Source organism: Toxotes jaculatrix, chromosome 17 (genome assembly GCF_017976425.1).
Source record: "Toxotes jaculatrix isolate fToxJac2 chromosome 17, fToxJac2.pri, whole genome shotgun sequence".
NCBI lineage: Eukaryota > Metazoa > Chordata > Actinopteri > Toxotidae > Toxotes > Toxotes jaculatrix.
Window position 1 is genome coordinate 13,318,898 of NC_054410.1, and position 17,480 is coordinate 13,336,377.

Genomic DNA, 17,480 nt, shown 5'->3' on the forward strand with positions numbered 1-17,480 from the left:
TTGTCCATTTTTATGCTTAGCTAGTTTTATTGTATCCTGTCATGTCTGTTCATATACTGTCGGCTTGGCCATCCAAGGTCCTTTTCTAGGTACATTAGCTTTCCAGACATGTCTGTTCCTTTTTGCTCTTGGTTATGAAATGTGTGTCCCATGAATACATGATTTCAAATTTGAGCCTGCTGTAAATGTGGGTTGTTATATCTCAAAGAAGGTTGAGGTTAAGGGACAAGTCTGCATTGAGACTGATCTCTGTCAGGCTAAAGAGTTCATCTGTCAAAAGTGAAGTTCTGTGATCTTAAATTAAAATTAATTCATCTCAATCCATTCATCGTGCGCCATGAACTTCTTATTACTCTCCTCTGCTGTGGTCTAGGATGAAAGGTTTTTGAGAGGCAGAGTCTTCATATGACTTCATGTGGTAGGTCACAGCATCATGTGCACAGCGTGATTTCAGGAAATGTGCGAAGTATGTTTTGAATACAGTGCCGTATTCTGACTAATGCTAAAATATAACATTTAAAATGAATAGTTTGACATTCTGGTAAGTATGATTATTAGCTTTCGTGCCAGCAGATAGATGAAAAAATTGATACCAGTCACTTACACACAGGGGGGGCTGGCTAATAGCTAGTAACTTGGCTCGCCCCAACGTGCTTTCGTCATACGCACTGATGAAGTCACGTGGTCCTCTGACGCGCGCAGCGAAAACGCATAGCGTTCATGTTCAAGATCGACATGGCTAGCATTGCAACTCAACGGAGTAACTCCATCGTGTCATTGTGGAAATTACCATTCTGTCGTCGGAGCAGTCAAGGTAAATTGGCTATTAAAGAATTGGGACTACCCAGACCAAATTTAAATATCAAGCAGGTATCTTCAAAGGCGGGGAAAACCTGAAGCCGCGGATTTTCACCGAGCTGGTATTAGCGGAAAACGTGGCTAGCATGATGCGAAGTAGCTAACCCTCTGATTCACCTGGATGGAAACACAGACACCGCCTGGACAAACACGGGTGTCACCGACATCTCTGGGAGAAGGTGAAAAAACATGAAACATCGAAGATGCATATGGACAGCTGCCTGAAACTTTCGTCTGTCGGAAGAGTTAACATCGCCTCACAGTTGGAGGAGAGCTACATGATAGCGGTGTGTCGTCACAACGATGAGGTGAGTAAGAACCGCCATATTCTATTCCGCCGTACTGACTGTGTCAAATTATGTACGTGTTTGAGTTAGCCTTGCCAGGCAAGAATGAAATTGAGGGGTCCAGCAACCCCGGGATTTTTCGTCGACTGGTCGACTTAGTGGTGTCGCTAAACGAGGTGTTTGAGGGACACAAAAACGGCCGTGTACTCTCTAAATGTTGAATTGTAAGCAGTTGTATGGATTGCACATTGCCAGCTGAATATTACTGTATATACTGAATATGTTCTGTGATGATATGATTTTAGTATAACTTTATTTGATTTTCAATATGGCGTCATTCTCTTAAGTGTGTTTCCATAGTTACTGTGATGATGACTGTATATAGAGTAAATAGATTATGCCAACATTGATTTCATTCATCTAAACAACTGCTGCACCTAAAATAAAATGCTGTCAGATGAAGACAAGGGGATTGTTGTGATTAATAGTAAAGTAGGTCTTTTTTCAATTTCAGAGGTATAAATGAGGGCAAACTAGTAAATGACAATGTATCTGTTGATGGCCACAGTGGAAGTGTTTCATCGTACAACCAAAATAATTGTACTCAAGAAATTAACTATGAACTTGATGTAGCTATACAAAAATAATGTACAGTATGTACAATTCATGTGTGATGCCGCCATCTAGATAGTGGTTGAACAGGAAAGGTGACCAGGAAAACCAAATTATACAATGCAATGTAACATTGTAAAGTGACTTTAGTTATTTTACCCATTGAACGGGTCATCTTAGCCATCATTACAACAACTGCCCCCCTGAGAGATTTGTCAGGAGCAGCCGCTGCTCACACATGCTTGTGTTTGTAAAAGTATGAAGCTAGGACCTGCAGCTGGTTAGCTTAGCGCAAAGAGTGGAAACAGCCTGACTCTGGTAGCTAACGGTTGGTCCAGCACATAATTCCCTGTAAAACTAAAACTTGTATTCAGTAAACTACTTAGATAAAATATGTAAATGAGAGAGCTTAAGATATGCTGCTACATTAAAAAAATATATTTTCGGACAGAGCTAAGCTAGTTGTTTTCCTCTGTCTCCGGGCTTTGTGTTTAGCTTAGCTAACCAGCTGTGGGCTGTTGCTTCATATTTGACACACAGACACAAGAGTGGTACCAATCTTTTCATCTAACTCTAAGAAGACAAATAAATGCATTTCCCAAAATGTCAAACTACAGTGATTCCTCTGGTCAGACTGTCTCACCAAAGACAATTGCAATTGTTGTTTAGTATTTGCAGAGCAGATACCTTCATTTAACAGAGCAGGGGAGAGTCGGTAAATGAATGCAGGTACATGCTAGCTTAGTGTTTGAGGTAGTGTGTCTGCATACAAAGTAGCCTCGGGACAAGCCTCTGTACATACTACAGACCTCATTGGCCCCTGAAACCACATCCGAAGGTGGATGGTGCAATTGATTACATGAGCATCTACTTTTATCCAAACCACACTGGAAAAGATCAGAGTGCCAGTGGTAGATACTGCTTCAGCAAAGTGGTGCAAAAGGATGTCACACTGACTGTGGGGATGTCATTTTCCTGCAGAGGAAAGGGTTTGTTAAGGACTGAAAACCCCCCCATAGCATGCCTGTCATTATATACAATGCTTCTTCATTACTAAGAATTACAAAGAAAGAAAGAAAAGTCCCTGACATTTCCCCTGTCACCCCTGGCAACTGCTGAGAGCATGCTTCTCAGTGAAAGGTGAATTCCTCTGGGTGCGTGGCCTGCCACTCGCCTTTCTCCTGCCCAGATGCCTAGAATAGAAAATGTCTCTGCCTCCTGCAGCACACATATTGTCACTCCCATATGGGTTAGCTTCAGCATGCAAATGTAGCTTAATAAGTTGGTGTTGTTTAGTATTTACATAATCTAGAAGCTCAGAGTAGTAGCTTATTAGTATATGGAACTTTTTTTTTTTTTATCTCCCCAAGAGTATGGTATGTTTTATATGTGTATTTACGCTTTGTAGTGCAAAGAGAAATCCAAGATCCTTGACCTTGGAAATAGCAGTTAACCGAACAATCCTACCATAAAGTCCATTCCATTCAGTGGCTGTCCTGGAGCTTTTAATCATATCACTTCTCCTTAGCAGAGGGATTCTGTTCAGGTTCAATATATTTTTATGAAATTAGATAATAAAAAAAAATTCATGCTGAATGTCGTTTCTTGACCTTTTAAACAGTAGATCTGTTTAGTAGTAAATAAGACCTTTCAGTGATGTCACACAGTCTTTCTGAATTTTCAGCCTGAAATTTGTGCTGAGATTGTTTTGTCAGTTTGATGGGTAATGTTTCACACAGGGATTACCTTACTGAACTGAAAAGGGCTCAGGTATAAATTGCCTTCCTCATTATATCTAACAGGGTCAAGAACTGTTATCTAATGCAGCACATCAGGTCATTTCAGGACACGCAGTACAGCCTTTGCTGCTGAATACCTCAAATTTTTACATAATCTTTGTCATATTTTTTGGACTAAGGAAATAACCATAGAAAATTAGTCGTCAGTTGATTTGATTGGAAACCCTCTGCAAACTAACAGCGATAAATTTAACCGTGAAGAATTTTCCAAAATTCCTTGCTTGAACTGATCCTCTTCCTACAGGATAAGACAAGGCAATATTCTATATTTTGAAAATTGTCTGCAAATCCCATGAAAAACCCAACAATAAATTGATCTTGTCTGTGTATTTAAAGCCTGAAATATCTTATTCCCCTGTGCCATAGACCTCCACTGTTGTCCAAAAACTTTTAAAAACACATCAATGAGCCACACTGTTGCACTGGGCGACATGTTTCTTCATTTATCATGAACATGGTCACTGTAGTTTATTTCAGTCATTCCCTCAGACACCATCCTGCTGCCCTAAATACTTTCTAAAACAATGTCTACATAGCCCACATAGCAAGAGCAGCACGTCAGTGGAGAAGCGGCAGCTTCAGTCCGCCGTCAACACAGAATGCATTCGGACACAGTATTGGTGTTTATTGAGTGTAGATCGGCCACATTTTGGCAGCACTCAGAACCAAGCACTAAATCACCAGAGTTTTGTATAAACAGGCTTAAAGTGTAAGAATACGCTTCGGGATGCGTTTAAACACAACTGAAACGCCTCCTGTGTAGACAAGTTGGGACACGCCAATTTTTATAAATCTGCAGCAAAAAATAGTCCCAACCAAATATTTTTTTTTTCTCTTATTTGAGTAACGTTTGCTAAAAACTACAGTGCTCAGCCGTTTTAGGAAATTGCAAAGCCTTTTCGTAATGAAACAATATGTCTGTGATATATTCAGTCAGAACCACTGGGTGTGAGCCACAAACAGGATAGGCAATTTAAAATATTGAGAGATAAACACTCTGTTGTTTTGGTCTTTTCATTGGATTTGTTGACAATCAGAAAATATATGAATCGCACCAGCTTTATCCTTTGATTGATTGCACTCCATGGTTGCACTAACTGTTGCAGCAGCTGCTGACAGACAGCTCATTCCCACTGTTGTGGTTGTTGCTTGGCAGGCTTGTGTTACAGGCTGCAGCTCCCAGAGAGCTATCAGAGCAAACCTTATTAGCCTGATCTTGCACGCGTAGTCACTATCCACTCCTCGCTCCTCTCCTCAGCATGATTTAGGATGAGTGAATGATTGAGCAATGCCTTTGCCTTTCCTTCTTCATCAAAAACAAACACACACACGCACACATCACTTAACAGTTGCCATGACAACGTTGAATACCCCTTCATTCCAAAACACATTGCAGACTTTCTAAAAATAATGTGTGTTGTCTTTTCTCACAGACTCCTCTCCAGACAACAGCCTTCAGATCAAATCCTCATTCACTACAAGGTAAGACTGTAGAACTATGGGGACTGATTAATTAATTATCACAAGGGAAATTAACACATACTGTAATTTAGCAAGTGGCTTATTGAATTTTGTTGCAGTCAATGCATCGGTGACCTGAGAGAAGGTCGAGCCAGAGTCTCCATGAAGCACAGTGACTAGACGACTGTGGCTCAGTGTTGTTCTGTAGGCTAAAGCGAGACATGGAGCATGGGTCCAACATAAACACAGCAGACTCTCAGTGGGACAGAGAGAACGGGGATACTGTTGGCAGTGCAGAGAGACAGATTAAGGCCATGTCAGCAACTGTTCTAACAGCAGAACAGACAGCCAGCTCACAGATGTGACTTTTACAATGATACAAGCAAATTGTAGAAATGGGAGAAATGAGCCTTGTATGTTAAGATAACTCCTCATAACTAAGCTCCCTTCTCCACGTCCCTCATTAACTATGGCTTCACCTACAGGACACACACAAACTGATGTTAAAGCAGAAACTCGTACAATTATCTATATGGTTTTTACTTGTTTTTGGAGGAATATAAAAACAAAACAGTCCAGATTGTAAGAACAGAAAGGCAAATTTGTGATTTTTTTAAAAAAAATTACTTTATTGATCCCTCCTGGGGATATTACTCTCTGACAACTTTGTGAAATTCTGTAAACAATCGTGATGTGACATTGTGCAGTTGCATGAGTAAGTGGGCTGATGTGCCTGAAGTCGGCCTCGTCTCTGTAGCCAAGGGCGATGAGCCACTCTGCGCTTGGATCTTATGTAACACTAAGGGATGGGCTGTCAGTGGGAAGGAAATCAGGCATTGTGTGATTGATTTCAAATGCTGACCATTGTGTCGTAACCATCATCAGTCTGTGACAAACAATCTGAGGGCAAGAGGAAAACACACTGACCTCGTTTAGCAGTAAAATATCCACAGAAGATCACTTTATTTAGTCTCAAGTAAGCACACAACATGTTTTTCTTTAAAGTGTAGGATGAAATCCAGTTTACAAAGAGTGCGTGCTTGTATTAACTCTAATGATGTGCGTGGTTTTTTTTTTTTTTTTGGTTGAAGGATAACTAGGTGAAGTCATCGCTGTTCAGTAGCAGCTGATAATGATGAGGTAGACAGTGACACACCCATTATGTACAGAGCTGGATGTTAATGGGATAACATGCCAGTTGTCAGTCATGCCTGCTAAAAAGACCTAATGTCAGGTATAATTGAAAACAGAGACAAGGAGAACAACAACCTGCATAGGGCCATGTACTGATACTAAGAAAAGAATCACTATAAATGATACACCACCTACACAGTCAGTTAACAAACATTACACCTGTGGGCTGGAAAGTACAGACTGAACAAACTATGCAGGGATAAAATAGTTCAATAGAAAATTCTGCTTTCATAATTATCTGTAAGGATTGCACATGTAGACGTTGAGAAGTCTATTGTATTGATTGAATGAAACTCGCCTAAAAGCATCAAATTTGCCTTAGATTTCTTGCATTGGGTTCATTAACAGGAAATCCACACAAGTGTATAATTTCTGGAGGATATACTGTACATCACATTTGAAAAACAAAAAAACAAAAATCAATGCTCTCTAACTACACGTACATTTCAGAATATAAAAATAAACTTTATAAATGTAAACTCAGACTAAAGCGATAATAACCACATATCAGCAGCTTGGATTTACAGTTGTATGGTGTTATTATCTAATACTTGGCGCACTGTTGCTAAGTTACTTGGCATTACGACCATGAATGTAAATAACAGCTGAGAATGATACATACAGTGTAATGGCAGCAATAATAATACACACATATTGGATGGAGTCAGCACACAGTATCTCTGTATTATTTGTTCTGTGTCAATAAATTGAGAAGAAATCCTCATCCTCAGTTACATTAGTCTTTGTTTCATAACCCAAAACAACTACTCACTCCCAGTTTCACTTCCATGTTGATGCTCTATGTTGGAGAAACACAGGCCGCCCTGCTTATCTTCACCTCTAAAGCTGAGGTAATACTACGTTTGTAGCCACGACAACACAGTTAATAATCATCACTTAGATAAGCGACTACAGTACAACAAAACTATGTTACACTAACAATGACTGGAAACTGATATCCAAGGAACAAAGATGTTATAATTCCTGCAAGGTGCTTTACTTTCAAACTCTAAAGGTCACATAACAGTCTATTAGTAAGAGTTTAACAGTCAGCTGAGGCCTGTTGAAATACTCACAACCTCTACAAGGGAGAGCATCACACACTGTGTTGAGAAAGGCGCCCATGGACACCTTAACAGTCATAGATCACTGAAAAAAAGCTAATCAGAGAGTATAACAGTTCTTGTCAGTATCTACTGAAGATCAGTTTTAAATTTTGCTTTGCTTATCATCAATAGGTTAAATGTTAGATAACAAAGTCACACACAAAAAGAGGTGTAATGATGTGCAATATTAAAAAAAAACATAGTAATGATTGTGATTACGGTGATAGGATTTTCTTCTGTAAGATCACATTGCTTTGTCCCCCAAAGGTTTTAACATGTATTGTAAAGTATCACTGTGTTCCAGTTAGATAGAGAGCTGCCGTGCTGGCCACAGTAACCATCACAGTTTGAGTAGTGTGTGATGCCTAAATATAATATCTACTGTTTCACAACTGTGCAACTCTTTTAAGATACATCACAAAGACCACTACAGTCACTGCTATCATTTGAGTATATATATATATATATCAGAGCCATTATATACAAAGAGACTAAACTGTTATCCTTTTTCTCAGCGTGAGGAGCTCAGATCACAGGTCCAAACTCAGGTGACCTAAACTAGGCTGGCTCAGATCCTCACAGCATCACCTGGCAGCTAAACATCCACAGCAAAGAAAAATAAACTCTGCGACTGATTGGTCGATCCAATTGTAAAGTGTAACCTCATCATACATTTGCTACGCTACGTGACCCTACTCACAGAGCAAATGTACAGCAGCCAAAGCCATAATGCTGCAAGTTACACAACCTTATTCCATGGCAACCATGTTGAGTGATTTGACAGCAACTGCTCAGCAGCTCCCGCTGTGCGCCTCAGTCGGCCTTGTCCTCTCTGTTCTTGGCCCACCCTCGGCTCATGGCCGCTACCACGATGCTGTACATGTTGAGCCAGGCTTGACGCAGCGGCGCTGTGTAGGCCTGGCCCAGACTGCACTGCAGCATGTAGAGAAGGGACTCACCCACCACCTGCAGAAGTAAAACAAAAAACAAAAAAAAAAACAAGATCACAAACACAGAAAAAAAACATTGTTCACAGTTCAGTCACTTATGAAATTGCTTTTGGAGAGTTGTACTATGAGATGTTTGGTCCTACAGCAAATGACTGTGTGTTGACTCCCACTGCCTGATGCTTCCTTCCAAGGTTGAGCAAAAAGTCCTCCAAGGAGTGAAGGTCGTCCAGGTGGCTGACTGCTGCATCGATCACAAGCATCACCTAGTTTACAGGTACAAAACACACACAAGCAAAACTGTGGATAAGAAAAAAAAAAGGCTTCGAATGTCTGTATACTCGTAGTGGTCACTGCGGTGAAAGGAGCTCACCTTGGTGACATGTTCCAGGAACTCGGGGCTGGAGAGGCAGTCTTGTGTGGAGCCACAGTTTGTACTGTAGTGGAAAAGACTGAGGAGCGCAGGGTCCAGCTCAAACAGTCTACCACAGAGAAATACCACACTTTTCTATAGGTGTATACAGACGGCAATGGTTGCCAAACATCCACGCAGACACAGAATCAATCTATAAATCATACATCTACAAATCTCTCCTGCTAGTGTCTGATTTAGCGGCAGCTGTCTCAAAGTAAATTGTGGATTATTGCAGTCTGTCGCCAAGCAACAAGTCAAGCCTCCGGTGCCTGCATGGTGAAAGTGTGCAGCGAAGGATCTAGCATGATTCTCTCTACACACCTGTGTTACATATTCTGACACCACAGCTATTAAGCAACAACACAGAAAATAGCGAGAACCTGTTACTTATGCAGAAAGTGTTATTAGAATGTATGTTGATGATGGGATAACAGCACAGAATAACAACCGTAAATGTTTTCTTCTCTTACAAGTCACTTCACTGTTCTTAATCCTGTCTGAATCATGCTGATTGTGCAGGACATTACCTGGAAAACATGATGACACCATGAGGAACTTTGTTCTTGCCCAGGCTCTCCCAGCTGCCTCGTATCAGCTCCTTGTCCTTCCCTGACAGCTTCTCCATCCTCCCTCAGGCAGGAAAACACGAGACAAGTTCTTCTAGAGGGGAAACACACAACTCCTCTACAGGACAAGGAGCTTCAGTTTGAGGAAAGCCATAACACTTGAGTGAATCCACACACGAAACTTCCGCCAACCCACCTGGAAAACAAAGTGGAGCATCAAGTGAGTGTAATACAGCTGACTTGCTAATAATGTTTCAGATATAAAGATGGGGACACGGCTGCAGGAGACATGACTCCTAGGCTGGAGACGCACACACATACTGTACCTTCTTGAGGTCAGTCTTCTCTCTGAACTTCTGCTGCTGCTGCCAGGATGAGGGGTCTGTAAGTGTGTGTGTATGTTTATGAGTGTGTGTGTGTGAGTGGGTTTGTGAGTGTGCAGGCAGCAGCCTCGCCTGACACTCTGGTGCACTTGCGCTCTCTTTCCCCCGGCCCACGGTGCAGTCAGGGAGACAAGTTCTGCCACGCTCTTATCTGTCACACTGGCTGCTATCTCTCTCCCCTTCCCGTTTGCCTCTTGATATGCTCTCTCTCCAGCACTGGGGATATTATTCATGCCACTGAAGGAGAAAAAGAGGGATCTCTCTCTTCTGCTCCAGAGAGGCTGCAGCGAGCCACAGCTCCTCCTGCAGGTGAACCAAGGACTAAACACACACAACACACAGAGACTCAACATGCACACAACTCTGCACTCACAACATACACTGCACTTACGCAAATACTCGGCCTTACTCTATGTTCAAGGGAATTCAGATAAACAAGAAATTAAAATGAACAACAGAATAACCCGAAAACACAACGTAAGCATTTCATATAGTGCAATTGCCAATGTTTTAACGCAGATGAAGTCCATTTGAGGCCTATATCATTTATTCTAGGGTGTGTCCTCAACTGCCTGCATTTGCAAACCATGCATTTACAGAATTAAATGTTTGGGAATTTTAATATCGTACAGCGGCTAGAATAATAAGAGACCTGAACGCGCCACCTTGGTGAAATTATATTGTTCATCCGGTAAGAAGAGCCACTCCTCAAACAGCGTGATCATAACATTCGGTGGCCAAGCGCACAGCCTCTCATTAATCTAAATGAGATGTGTTTGTTCCCTTTCTCAGCCTCCACACACATCCGAGGCACTACAGTTTGTTTAAAGAGATGTCACAGGCGCCTGTTCCCTCACGCATTTCTCGGATGCAGGTTCCCACTCTGGTATTATCTAACAGGTTGGGAGAGATTGGTTTTGTTTTCAGCCGTGCACCGGGGGAATCAGAGGTGCACAGCGCTCTCCTCAGGGACTATAAAGCAGAGTGGGGAGGGATACACGGTTCCCATGACAACCATGACAGGATGGAGCCCTTGAAGCTTTGCCATGTGATGTTTGAGATCTCAAGGAAGGGACTCTGTGATAATTTATTGCATCTATAAGAACTATATGACAACATTTTGGCTTCTCAGTTTTTCTTATCTTTGTAATTATGCAAAATTGATCATATTGTTATTTTAATACCCTGACGGTCATACTGAAATCTGTTAAGTCACCTTTACCCTGTCATTATCTGTAGTGATGCACATCAGTCTGGAAGGAAAAACTTGTATTGAAACTATATGAAACATAGTTTAAATTTATCTGCATGGTGCTTTTCAATAGTGCTACCTTAAGACAAATCAGTCAGTGATATCTTATGATATTTTGACCTGAAATCATGCAAACGCGTACTTCAGTCGCTTCAATGACACACTAGCCTACAAGAAGTACCATATAGTACATACCACATGGTATGTACTGGTCTCCACGATGACCCTCTGATTATGATTATATACGTATTCAGACATTCCCATGAAGTTAAAATGATCTCTCAGCTGTCTAAGCACGAGCAAACAGTGAAGGCGTAACATGTGTATTTGATGTGGGTGTATGGGCTCGGAGCAGACCAATGAACTGGTCTGTGTGAATGCAAATTCACAGCGAGGGCTGTTTATTTAGGTGGCAGTGCGGCTGTAGAAATAACCCCAGCCATCTGAGGCCCATGTCAGATGCATGGTGTCCTTACAGGACCTGCCCAATTAAAATATGTGTGCCTATTTGACTTTTTTTAACAAAGCTAAATAAAATAGCAGATGCAGCAGTGACAGATACAATATCTCACTGTATAAATCCTTTTAATCTGGCTATCGAAAGTTAGAGTCGAATTAATGTCACAGGCACAGTGGTCTCAGCTGGTGTCCTGATTTTGTTTTTGAGCTGTTTATTCTGGTAACCAAGGGCTCATCATTCTCTAAATTACAGTCTTCATATTCCTTAGCAAAATTGTTGTCATAAAACCAAAAGCAGCCTTTTTAAGTTTCATCTGTTTGAAATGACATGCAGATTGCATATATGTGTGCGTGTGTGTGTGTGCTAAACTCAGAGCATATAAAACATTAATTACATATTAACATATACAGTTCTGTAAACTTTTTTTTTCTTCCAGTTGTAATACGTAACTTTTGTGACTGTAATGTCCAGATATTTTGTAATTTATAGTTTCACATCTTAAACTATCAAACGTTTGGTGCGGATAGTTAGCCATGACATGAATCATTTTTGAGGACAGTGTTGTTTTCTAGTGGAGAGGCCACAAAAAACTCTGTGCCGCCTGAGCCTTTTTGATCATGGCATTTCTTCCCCTTTGGACTTCACGCTCTCCTCTTCCACATCTTCAATTTTCTCCCCGTCGTCTACATTTTCTTCCCTAAATCAGACATGTTGGGTTAGAAAATGGCTATATTGTAATTACATCGAACTTTTACTTGGCTACAGTATTTGCCTTTTCTTCACTAAAGACTGCAGGGCAAGCTCAGAAAATTATGTAATATAATATGACCAAACCACATGAAGTCCTTGGCTCTCCAGCAGCTGTGCTATTCATAATTTTACCGGACACAGTGGGATTACATAGTAGATGAACAAAACTTGCTAAAAATTCTCACTCCACATACCTGCTATGAATGTCATTTTCATTGCTGTGGTCATTCACGTCCACATCATCCTCAGACCTGGACGAGACTGATGTTCCTGCGCTTTTTCCTCCATTTTCTTCAACAAATTGCTCCTTAAATCCAGCTTTCTTCAGCTTGTTCCTGTATATCTGCTCTGCATGAGCCTTTGCATTTCTCTGCCAGTAAAAAAAGTTATGCCACTGGAGAAGCATGTCGAATACAATATGATGCAATGTTGAAGCTTCATGTCACTTACCTGTATCACCTGTTCGAACAAATAAGGGCGTTCACTAACTCGTGCTTTCATGTCCCGTAACTCTCTCTTGTACTCCCTCATCCTTTGTTGGTCAGCTGCCCTTCATGTAAGAAAAGATTATAGTTTGAGCTACTGTGGCAGGCTTGTGTGGTTGTTGTTGCAACACTGCAAGAATGAATGGTCTTACTTGACCAGTACTCACATATGGTGCTTTAGTTTTTCATTATACACTTCTTTCAAGCTGCTGTGTGGGTCCAGTAACTTTGCATGAAGGGCTACCGTCTTCTTCATGGCCTGGGACCTCATTTGGTACCTTCTCAACCAGTCTGCACTCTCTTGGTTCTTACTGTCCCTCATCTCCATTGACTTTCTGTGAAGGTAGAAATTTATATTTTAGTGTGTAGACACTGTAAAAAGGAAAAATCTACTGTCTACATTTCAACAATCTTGCCAAAATATACCAGTTCACCTGATGGCCATGCAGCGCTTCCTTGCAGCATCTGTGATGTATGTGGGGAGAGTGTCTGTGGACAGTGATGTTAAGGCCCCAAGTGACTTGTTTCTCCTGAGGTGACTTATTCTTGGTTCCTGTCAATGAGAGTTTAGCTGAAATCAAAACAAAATGTATTGTTTGATCACATGTAGCATAAACTTTCTAATCTATGATTAACTTAAAAACCTAGTAGGATGTGATCTGTATGTTAAGTTCTGTGTACATACAACATAGGTAGCAGACTAGTTTATACATTTGTTGAAGTGTATTTGTTGTGATCAAAGCCATGTAAAAAGAAAAGAGAACCTCTTAAAGAATTACTATTAGTCTGAAATTTTAAGTATAGGAGAACAAAAACAAAGATAATTTCTGAACAACACTCAGTGACAGTAATTATGGATTTCTTTCTCACTTCTACATTTTCAGTCTAGAGATTAATTGGTGGGATTCTGATGGTTCTAGGACCTTGTAGTAAGGCTGCTGCCTGCACACACAGAGTATACTTTATAGATTACCCACAGAATAAGAGTTGTTTTATTAATTCTTTCAGAGGAAGAATTAATAAAACAACAACAATCCCTAACAATCTAAGTTTCCCAAATTATACATTTTTTTACAACACAGCAATCTAGTAAAACTACCTGTGTGATGTTATCATGCAAATGTAAATGTTGTAACAGTGTATCTACAGAACCCTCTTTATGTGCCACAAACTCAGCAAAAAGGCAAAATAACTATATATAGTCAACTCAACTCAGAATTTGTCCATATATGTCTGACATGGTCCATAAAATAGAATTCTGGTAATTATATAATTTTGGGCAGCGCCAGAAGATACATGAAAGGAAACCAGAAAGGAACTTTCACTGATCACAAAGTTCCTTCCACCGCTTTGGATTTGTCTTAATTACTGTCATTCTTCCTTAATTACTGTTGTCATTAATCTCACTCGGTAATGAGCATGTGGGAATCATCCACCCGGACAAATTTCAATGAACATATATGGGATTATTGTTGTAAAATGTGTGATCAGTCTCAAAAATATTGCTAGCTGCACTGAGGGACAAAAAGTCAATCAATATTATGCGGTTGTGCAATATATCAAATGCTGCAGAAATGGGGCTTGAGTTAAACTTCATAAATTATGATGTGGAGAAAGTTTGAAATACAACGGTTTAAGGGAGGGGAATATTCCCTCTTTGAAGATGGCCTACTATGCATATTTTAAATAGCTTTACAGTTCCACATCTGAGGGAAGTGGTCTGAACTGCCTCAAAAATAACACATAAGGCATACAAGAACTTTAACCATTCAAATAAATCTTTTATCATCAAACAAATTGCTCCTGAGGAGACGGAAGAGACAGTAAAATGTAACCTGGTCAAATTCCTTTGTCACATTTAAGAAATAAACACTTCAGGGTGTTGAGGGACCACAGAAATACATGACAGACCATTTTATAGTCAGCAAAAACTGCAGTGTCAACATCTGTTTTTATTTGGCCAATTTCTGCACATTTAGTCCAATCATTATTTATATGGACCTTTTTCATCTGGAACATTAAGGGCTTTGAGGAAGCCTAGTGGTTTCCTGTCCTCCTTTCAAAAAGAGAAGGGTATTGACTTGATAAAGTGGTGGGTGGATGTGTCTCGAACCATCCATCAAGCACAGAAGGTGTGAGAAAATTCAAAAAAAGTGATGTCAAACTATAACATGAAACCATCTGGGCCTGGTGCTTTGGAGTCGTGGATGTTTTCTTGTTATGTAACTCCTCTAAAGACGCTGACTCCTCAGGACAGCCACTATCCTTTAAATTTGCTGAGGTAACATTTTTTAGAAAGCCATTGCTTAGTTCTCAGACCCATACCCATCATAAATACTGCTTCTGACAGATCTGTTCACCATGAAAATCTAAAACAACAGCAACTTAACTACAATTAGCGCATATTCTGAGAAGTATTCAAACCAAACTGCACTTAAAGGAATGAATGAACAACAGCAACTAAAAAAAAATAACCAATAAAACATTTTTTACTAATTATCACAGTAGACAAAGCAACAGGTCTGGGAGGAAGGAAGTGTTTTTACCTGTGAGTTTTCTGGGCTCATCCTTCTTTGCCTTGCAGGGAGAGCAGATGTCCTGAGGTAGAAGGGCTGACACTTTGTCACATCTTTACTCTGGGCGTTTCTCAGCGTCTCTGTCTGCAAGGCCTTGTGCAACCGGCTGAAATCAGGGACTTGATGGATGATTTTTGGCTGGAAGCTCGGCTTCTCATCCAGGAATCCCAGCTTTTCCTTCCTGGTGCGTTCAGCAGTGCGAAGTTTAGGGCTGCAGGACGCAGTGGAGTTCTTCTGTCGCACTGTCATCTGAGCATGTTCTGTCCTGCAAACCTCGTCCTGGTCTGCACAGAATGACAGTCAGATAAAGTAGAAACTGTAGTCATGTTGCTGTGCAGAGTGTGATAGAGGCACTTTATATTTAACATGCAGTCAATATGACACTGTGTCAATAAATCTGTAAAAATGAAACAACCTGAGAAGGAAACATTACTCTTCGGTTGAACTGCTCACAGCTCACTGACATATGCAATTTCACAAACCAAAAAAAGTTGGCCTGTATTTTCTAATTTGGCAGTACATAGTGCCAGACACTCCACTAGCCAGCATCATCCCATTTAGATGGAAACAAATCACACAATCAACCCACCTTTCAGTTCAGTATCTAGCGAGTCCTTTTCTGCTTTGTGAGGTTTTTTGACAGTAGGAACCTTGTTCTTCTGATCTTGTGAGACTTGGTTTAACATAGCTATCAGCTTCTCCCTTTTCTCCTTTTCTCTCCCCTGGAAGCCGAAAGGTTTTTGTATGGAGAGCAAGAAGTTTTTCCTCTGCTCGTGACCCTGCTTCCTCTCATTCTCTCTCAGCTCCATCATCTCCTGATAGAGGGGCTGGATGACATGGCTGGGGACCGGAAGAGCACAGAACTTCCTCTGACATTCAGCCTCGGCCTCCTCCTCTTTGCTCATCTGTGTTGTTTTAGATGATGCTGCCCTTTCACACTGTTGTGTCTTGGTAGGAATCAGCGTGGATGTCCTTACTGAACAATGCTTCCAGTCTGTTGAAGATACCCAGGCTGGAGAAGTGGAGTTAGTCTTCTCTGACTGTCTGAGTTGACGTGATGTCTCTTTGTCTGTGGTCAGTGCTGATGTAGAAATGGATCTCCTGATTCCTACATGTCTGAAAAATCAGTAAAGAGCTTTAAGAAAATAAGTATATTAAAATTAAAGCAAAACATAAAAGATTATTGAGCAAACCTACTTGGTCTGACAGTTTAGTTCTTTTTTATGACCAGACTCTTGCTGTATATCTGTTGATAGGAGAGCGTTCTGATGAATCCTCCTTTCCAACTCTTCCAGCTGTCTCTTCTCTGTCTCCTGCAGCTGCTGTTTGAGGGCCTCACTCAGGTCCTTCAACTGCCGCTTGAGAATTAACTCTGATCTGAGTCCATCTTCCAGCAAGGCCTCCAGCTTTGACATGTTTGTCTGACAAAGAAAATGAGAAAAAAAAAAGCCAAGGAGAAAAATGCCAAAGCTGTGAGTTCTTTAACTTCCTATGTTTTCACTGCCTCAAATTATTATTTTTCATATTATATTTCATTACATATTTTCCCTTTTTACAATCACTTTGAACATTTCCAACAATAAAATTTACACATAATATAAGCTGTAATTTGAAAAACCTTACATTACCTTCCCCCTTCTCAAAATAAACAAATAACGTAACTGGTCTGCCAGGACTTTACACAACCTTTTAAGGTACATGCATGCATGAGAATTTCCTGATTTTCTGGAATCTTATATATAGCATATATTTTCAGACTGCTGGTGTGAGCATAACAATTTGAAGACTTTGGGATGACTTTGGGCTGTGGGAAACTGTAGTGGATATGACTATGACATTTTAGAAAAATAATGGTAAATGATTGGCAGTAGTGTAAAGAAGCTAAGAACATTTACTCAAAGTACATTTTGTAGTACATTTTTGTTAGTTTATATTTATATTCCTAGAAATACACATTGATGTATCAGTAATAGTCTAATAATGTCATACATAATAATCACACAGACCATTTTATTGCAGAACCACTCCTTACTTTGATACTTTAAGTATATTTCACTCATAACACTTCTGTACTTTTACTTAAGTAGGATTTTGGATGTAGAACATTTACTTGTATCACAGTATTTTCAGTGGTGGCAAAGAACTTTACAGTAAATTGAGGTATTTGTACTTGAGTGTTTTCATTTTCTGCTAATTTATACTTGTACTCCACTACAATTCAGATTCTGCCCGTAGTTACAGATTCAGATTAATAAGTATATAAAATAATTACAGTCAGCTCCAGCTCTACCAGCTGCAAACTGAACATGATACATATTAATTAATACAT

At 40.3% G+C, this 17,480-nt stretch overlaps 2 protein-coding genes across 2 annotated transcripts; both read right to left on the bottom strand.

Annotated features, from left to right (window-relative positions):
• Positions 1–8,130: 8,130 nt before the first annotated feature.
• Positions 8,131–9,304, bottom strand: ngb (neuroglobin). The gene is made up of 4 exons (XM_041061049.1): positions 9,207–9,304; positions 8,638–8,746; positions 8,411–8,530; positions 8,131–8,283 (listed from the first exon to the last, which is right to left on the bottom strand). Exons 1-4 carry the CDS (start codon positions 9,302–9,304, stop codon positions 8,131–8,133), a joined length of 480 nt encoding a protein of 159 aa, XP_040916983.1.
• A 2,571-nt stretch (positions 9,305–11,875) lies between these two features.
• fam161b (FAM161 centrosomal protein B) lies at positions 11,876–16,566 on the bottom strand. The gene is made up of 8 exons (XM_041061143.1): positions 16,349–16,566; positions 15,741–16,267; positions 15,122–15,435; positions 13,010–13,128; positions 12,743–12,910; positions 12,541–12,640; positions 12,285–12,460; positions 11,876–12,037 (listed from the first exon to the last, which is right to left on the bottom strand). The coding sequence occupies exons 1-8, from the start codon at positions 16,564–16,566 to the stop codon at positions 11,956–11,958; spliced, it is 1,704 nt and encodes a 567-aa protein (XP_040917077.1). The 3' UTR covers positions 11,876–11,955.
• Positions 16,567–17,480: the final 914 nt, after the last annotated feature.

Bases quoted from the DNA above. Each gene is read 5' to 3' on its own strand.
- ngb (XM_041061049.1), bottom strand. From the start codon at position 9,304: ATGGAGAAGCTGTCAGGGAAGGACAAGGAGCTGATACGAGGCAGCTGG. The intron at 8,531-8,637 runs GTGAGCTCCTTT...CCTGTAAACTAG, and splicing joins TCCTGGAACATGTCACCAAG to GTGATGCTTGTGATCGATGC. The intron at 8,284-8,410 runs GTAGGACCAAAC...TTACTTCTGCAG, and splicing joins TCAACACACAGTCATTTGCT to GTGGTGGGTGAGTCCCTTCT.
- fam161b (XM_041061143.1), bottom strand. From the start codon at position 16,566: ATGTCAAAGCTGGAGGCCTTGCTGGAAGATGGACTCAGATCAGAGTTA. The intron at 12,911-13,009 runs GTGAACTGGTAT...CTACCTTCACAG, and splicing joins AAGCGCTGCATGGCCATCAG to AAAGTCAATGGAGATGAGGG. The intron at 12,641-12,742 runs GTGAGTACTGGT...TCTTACATGAAG, and splicing joins GAAAAACTAAAGCACCATAT to GGCAGCTGACCAACAAAGGA.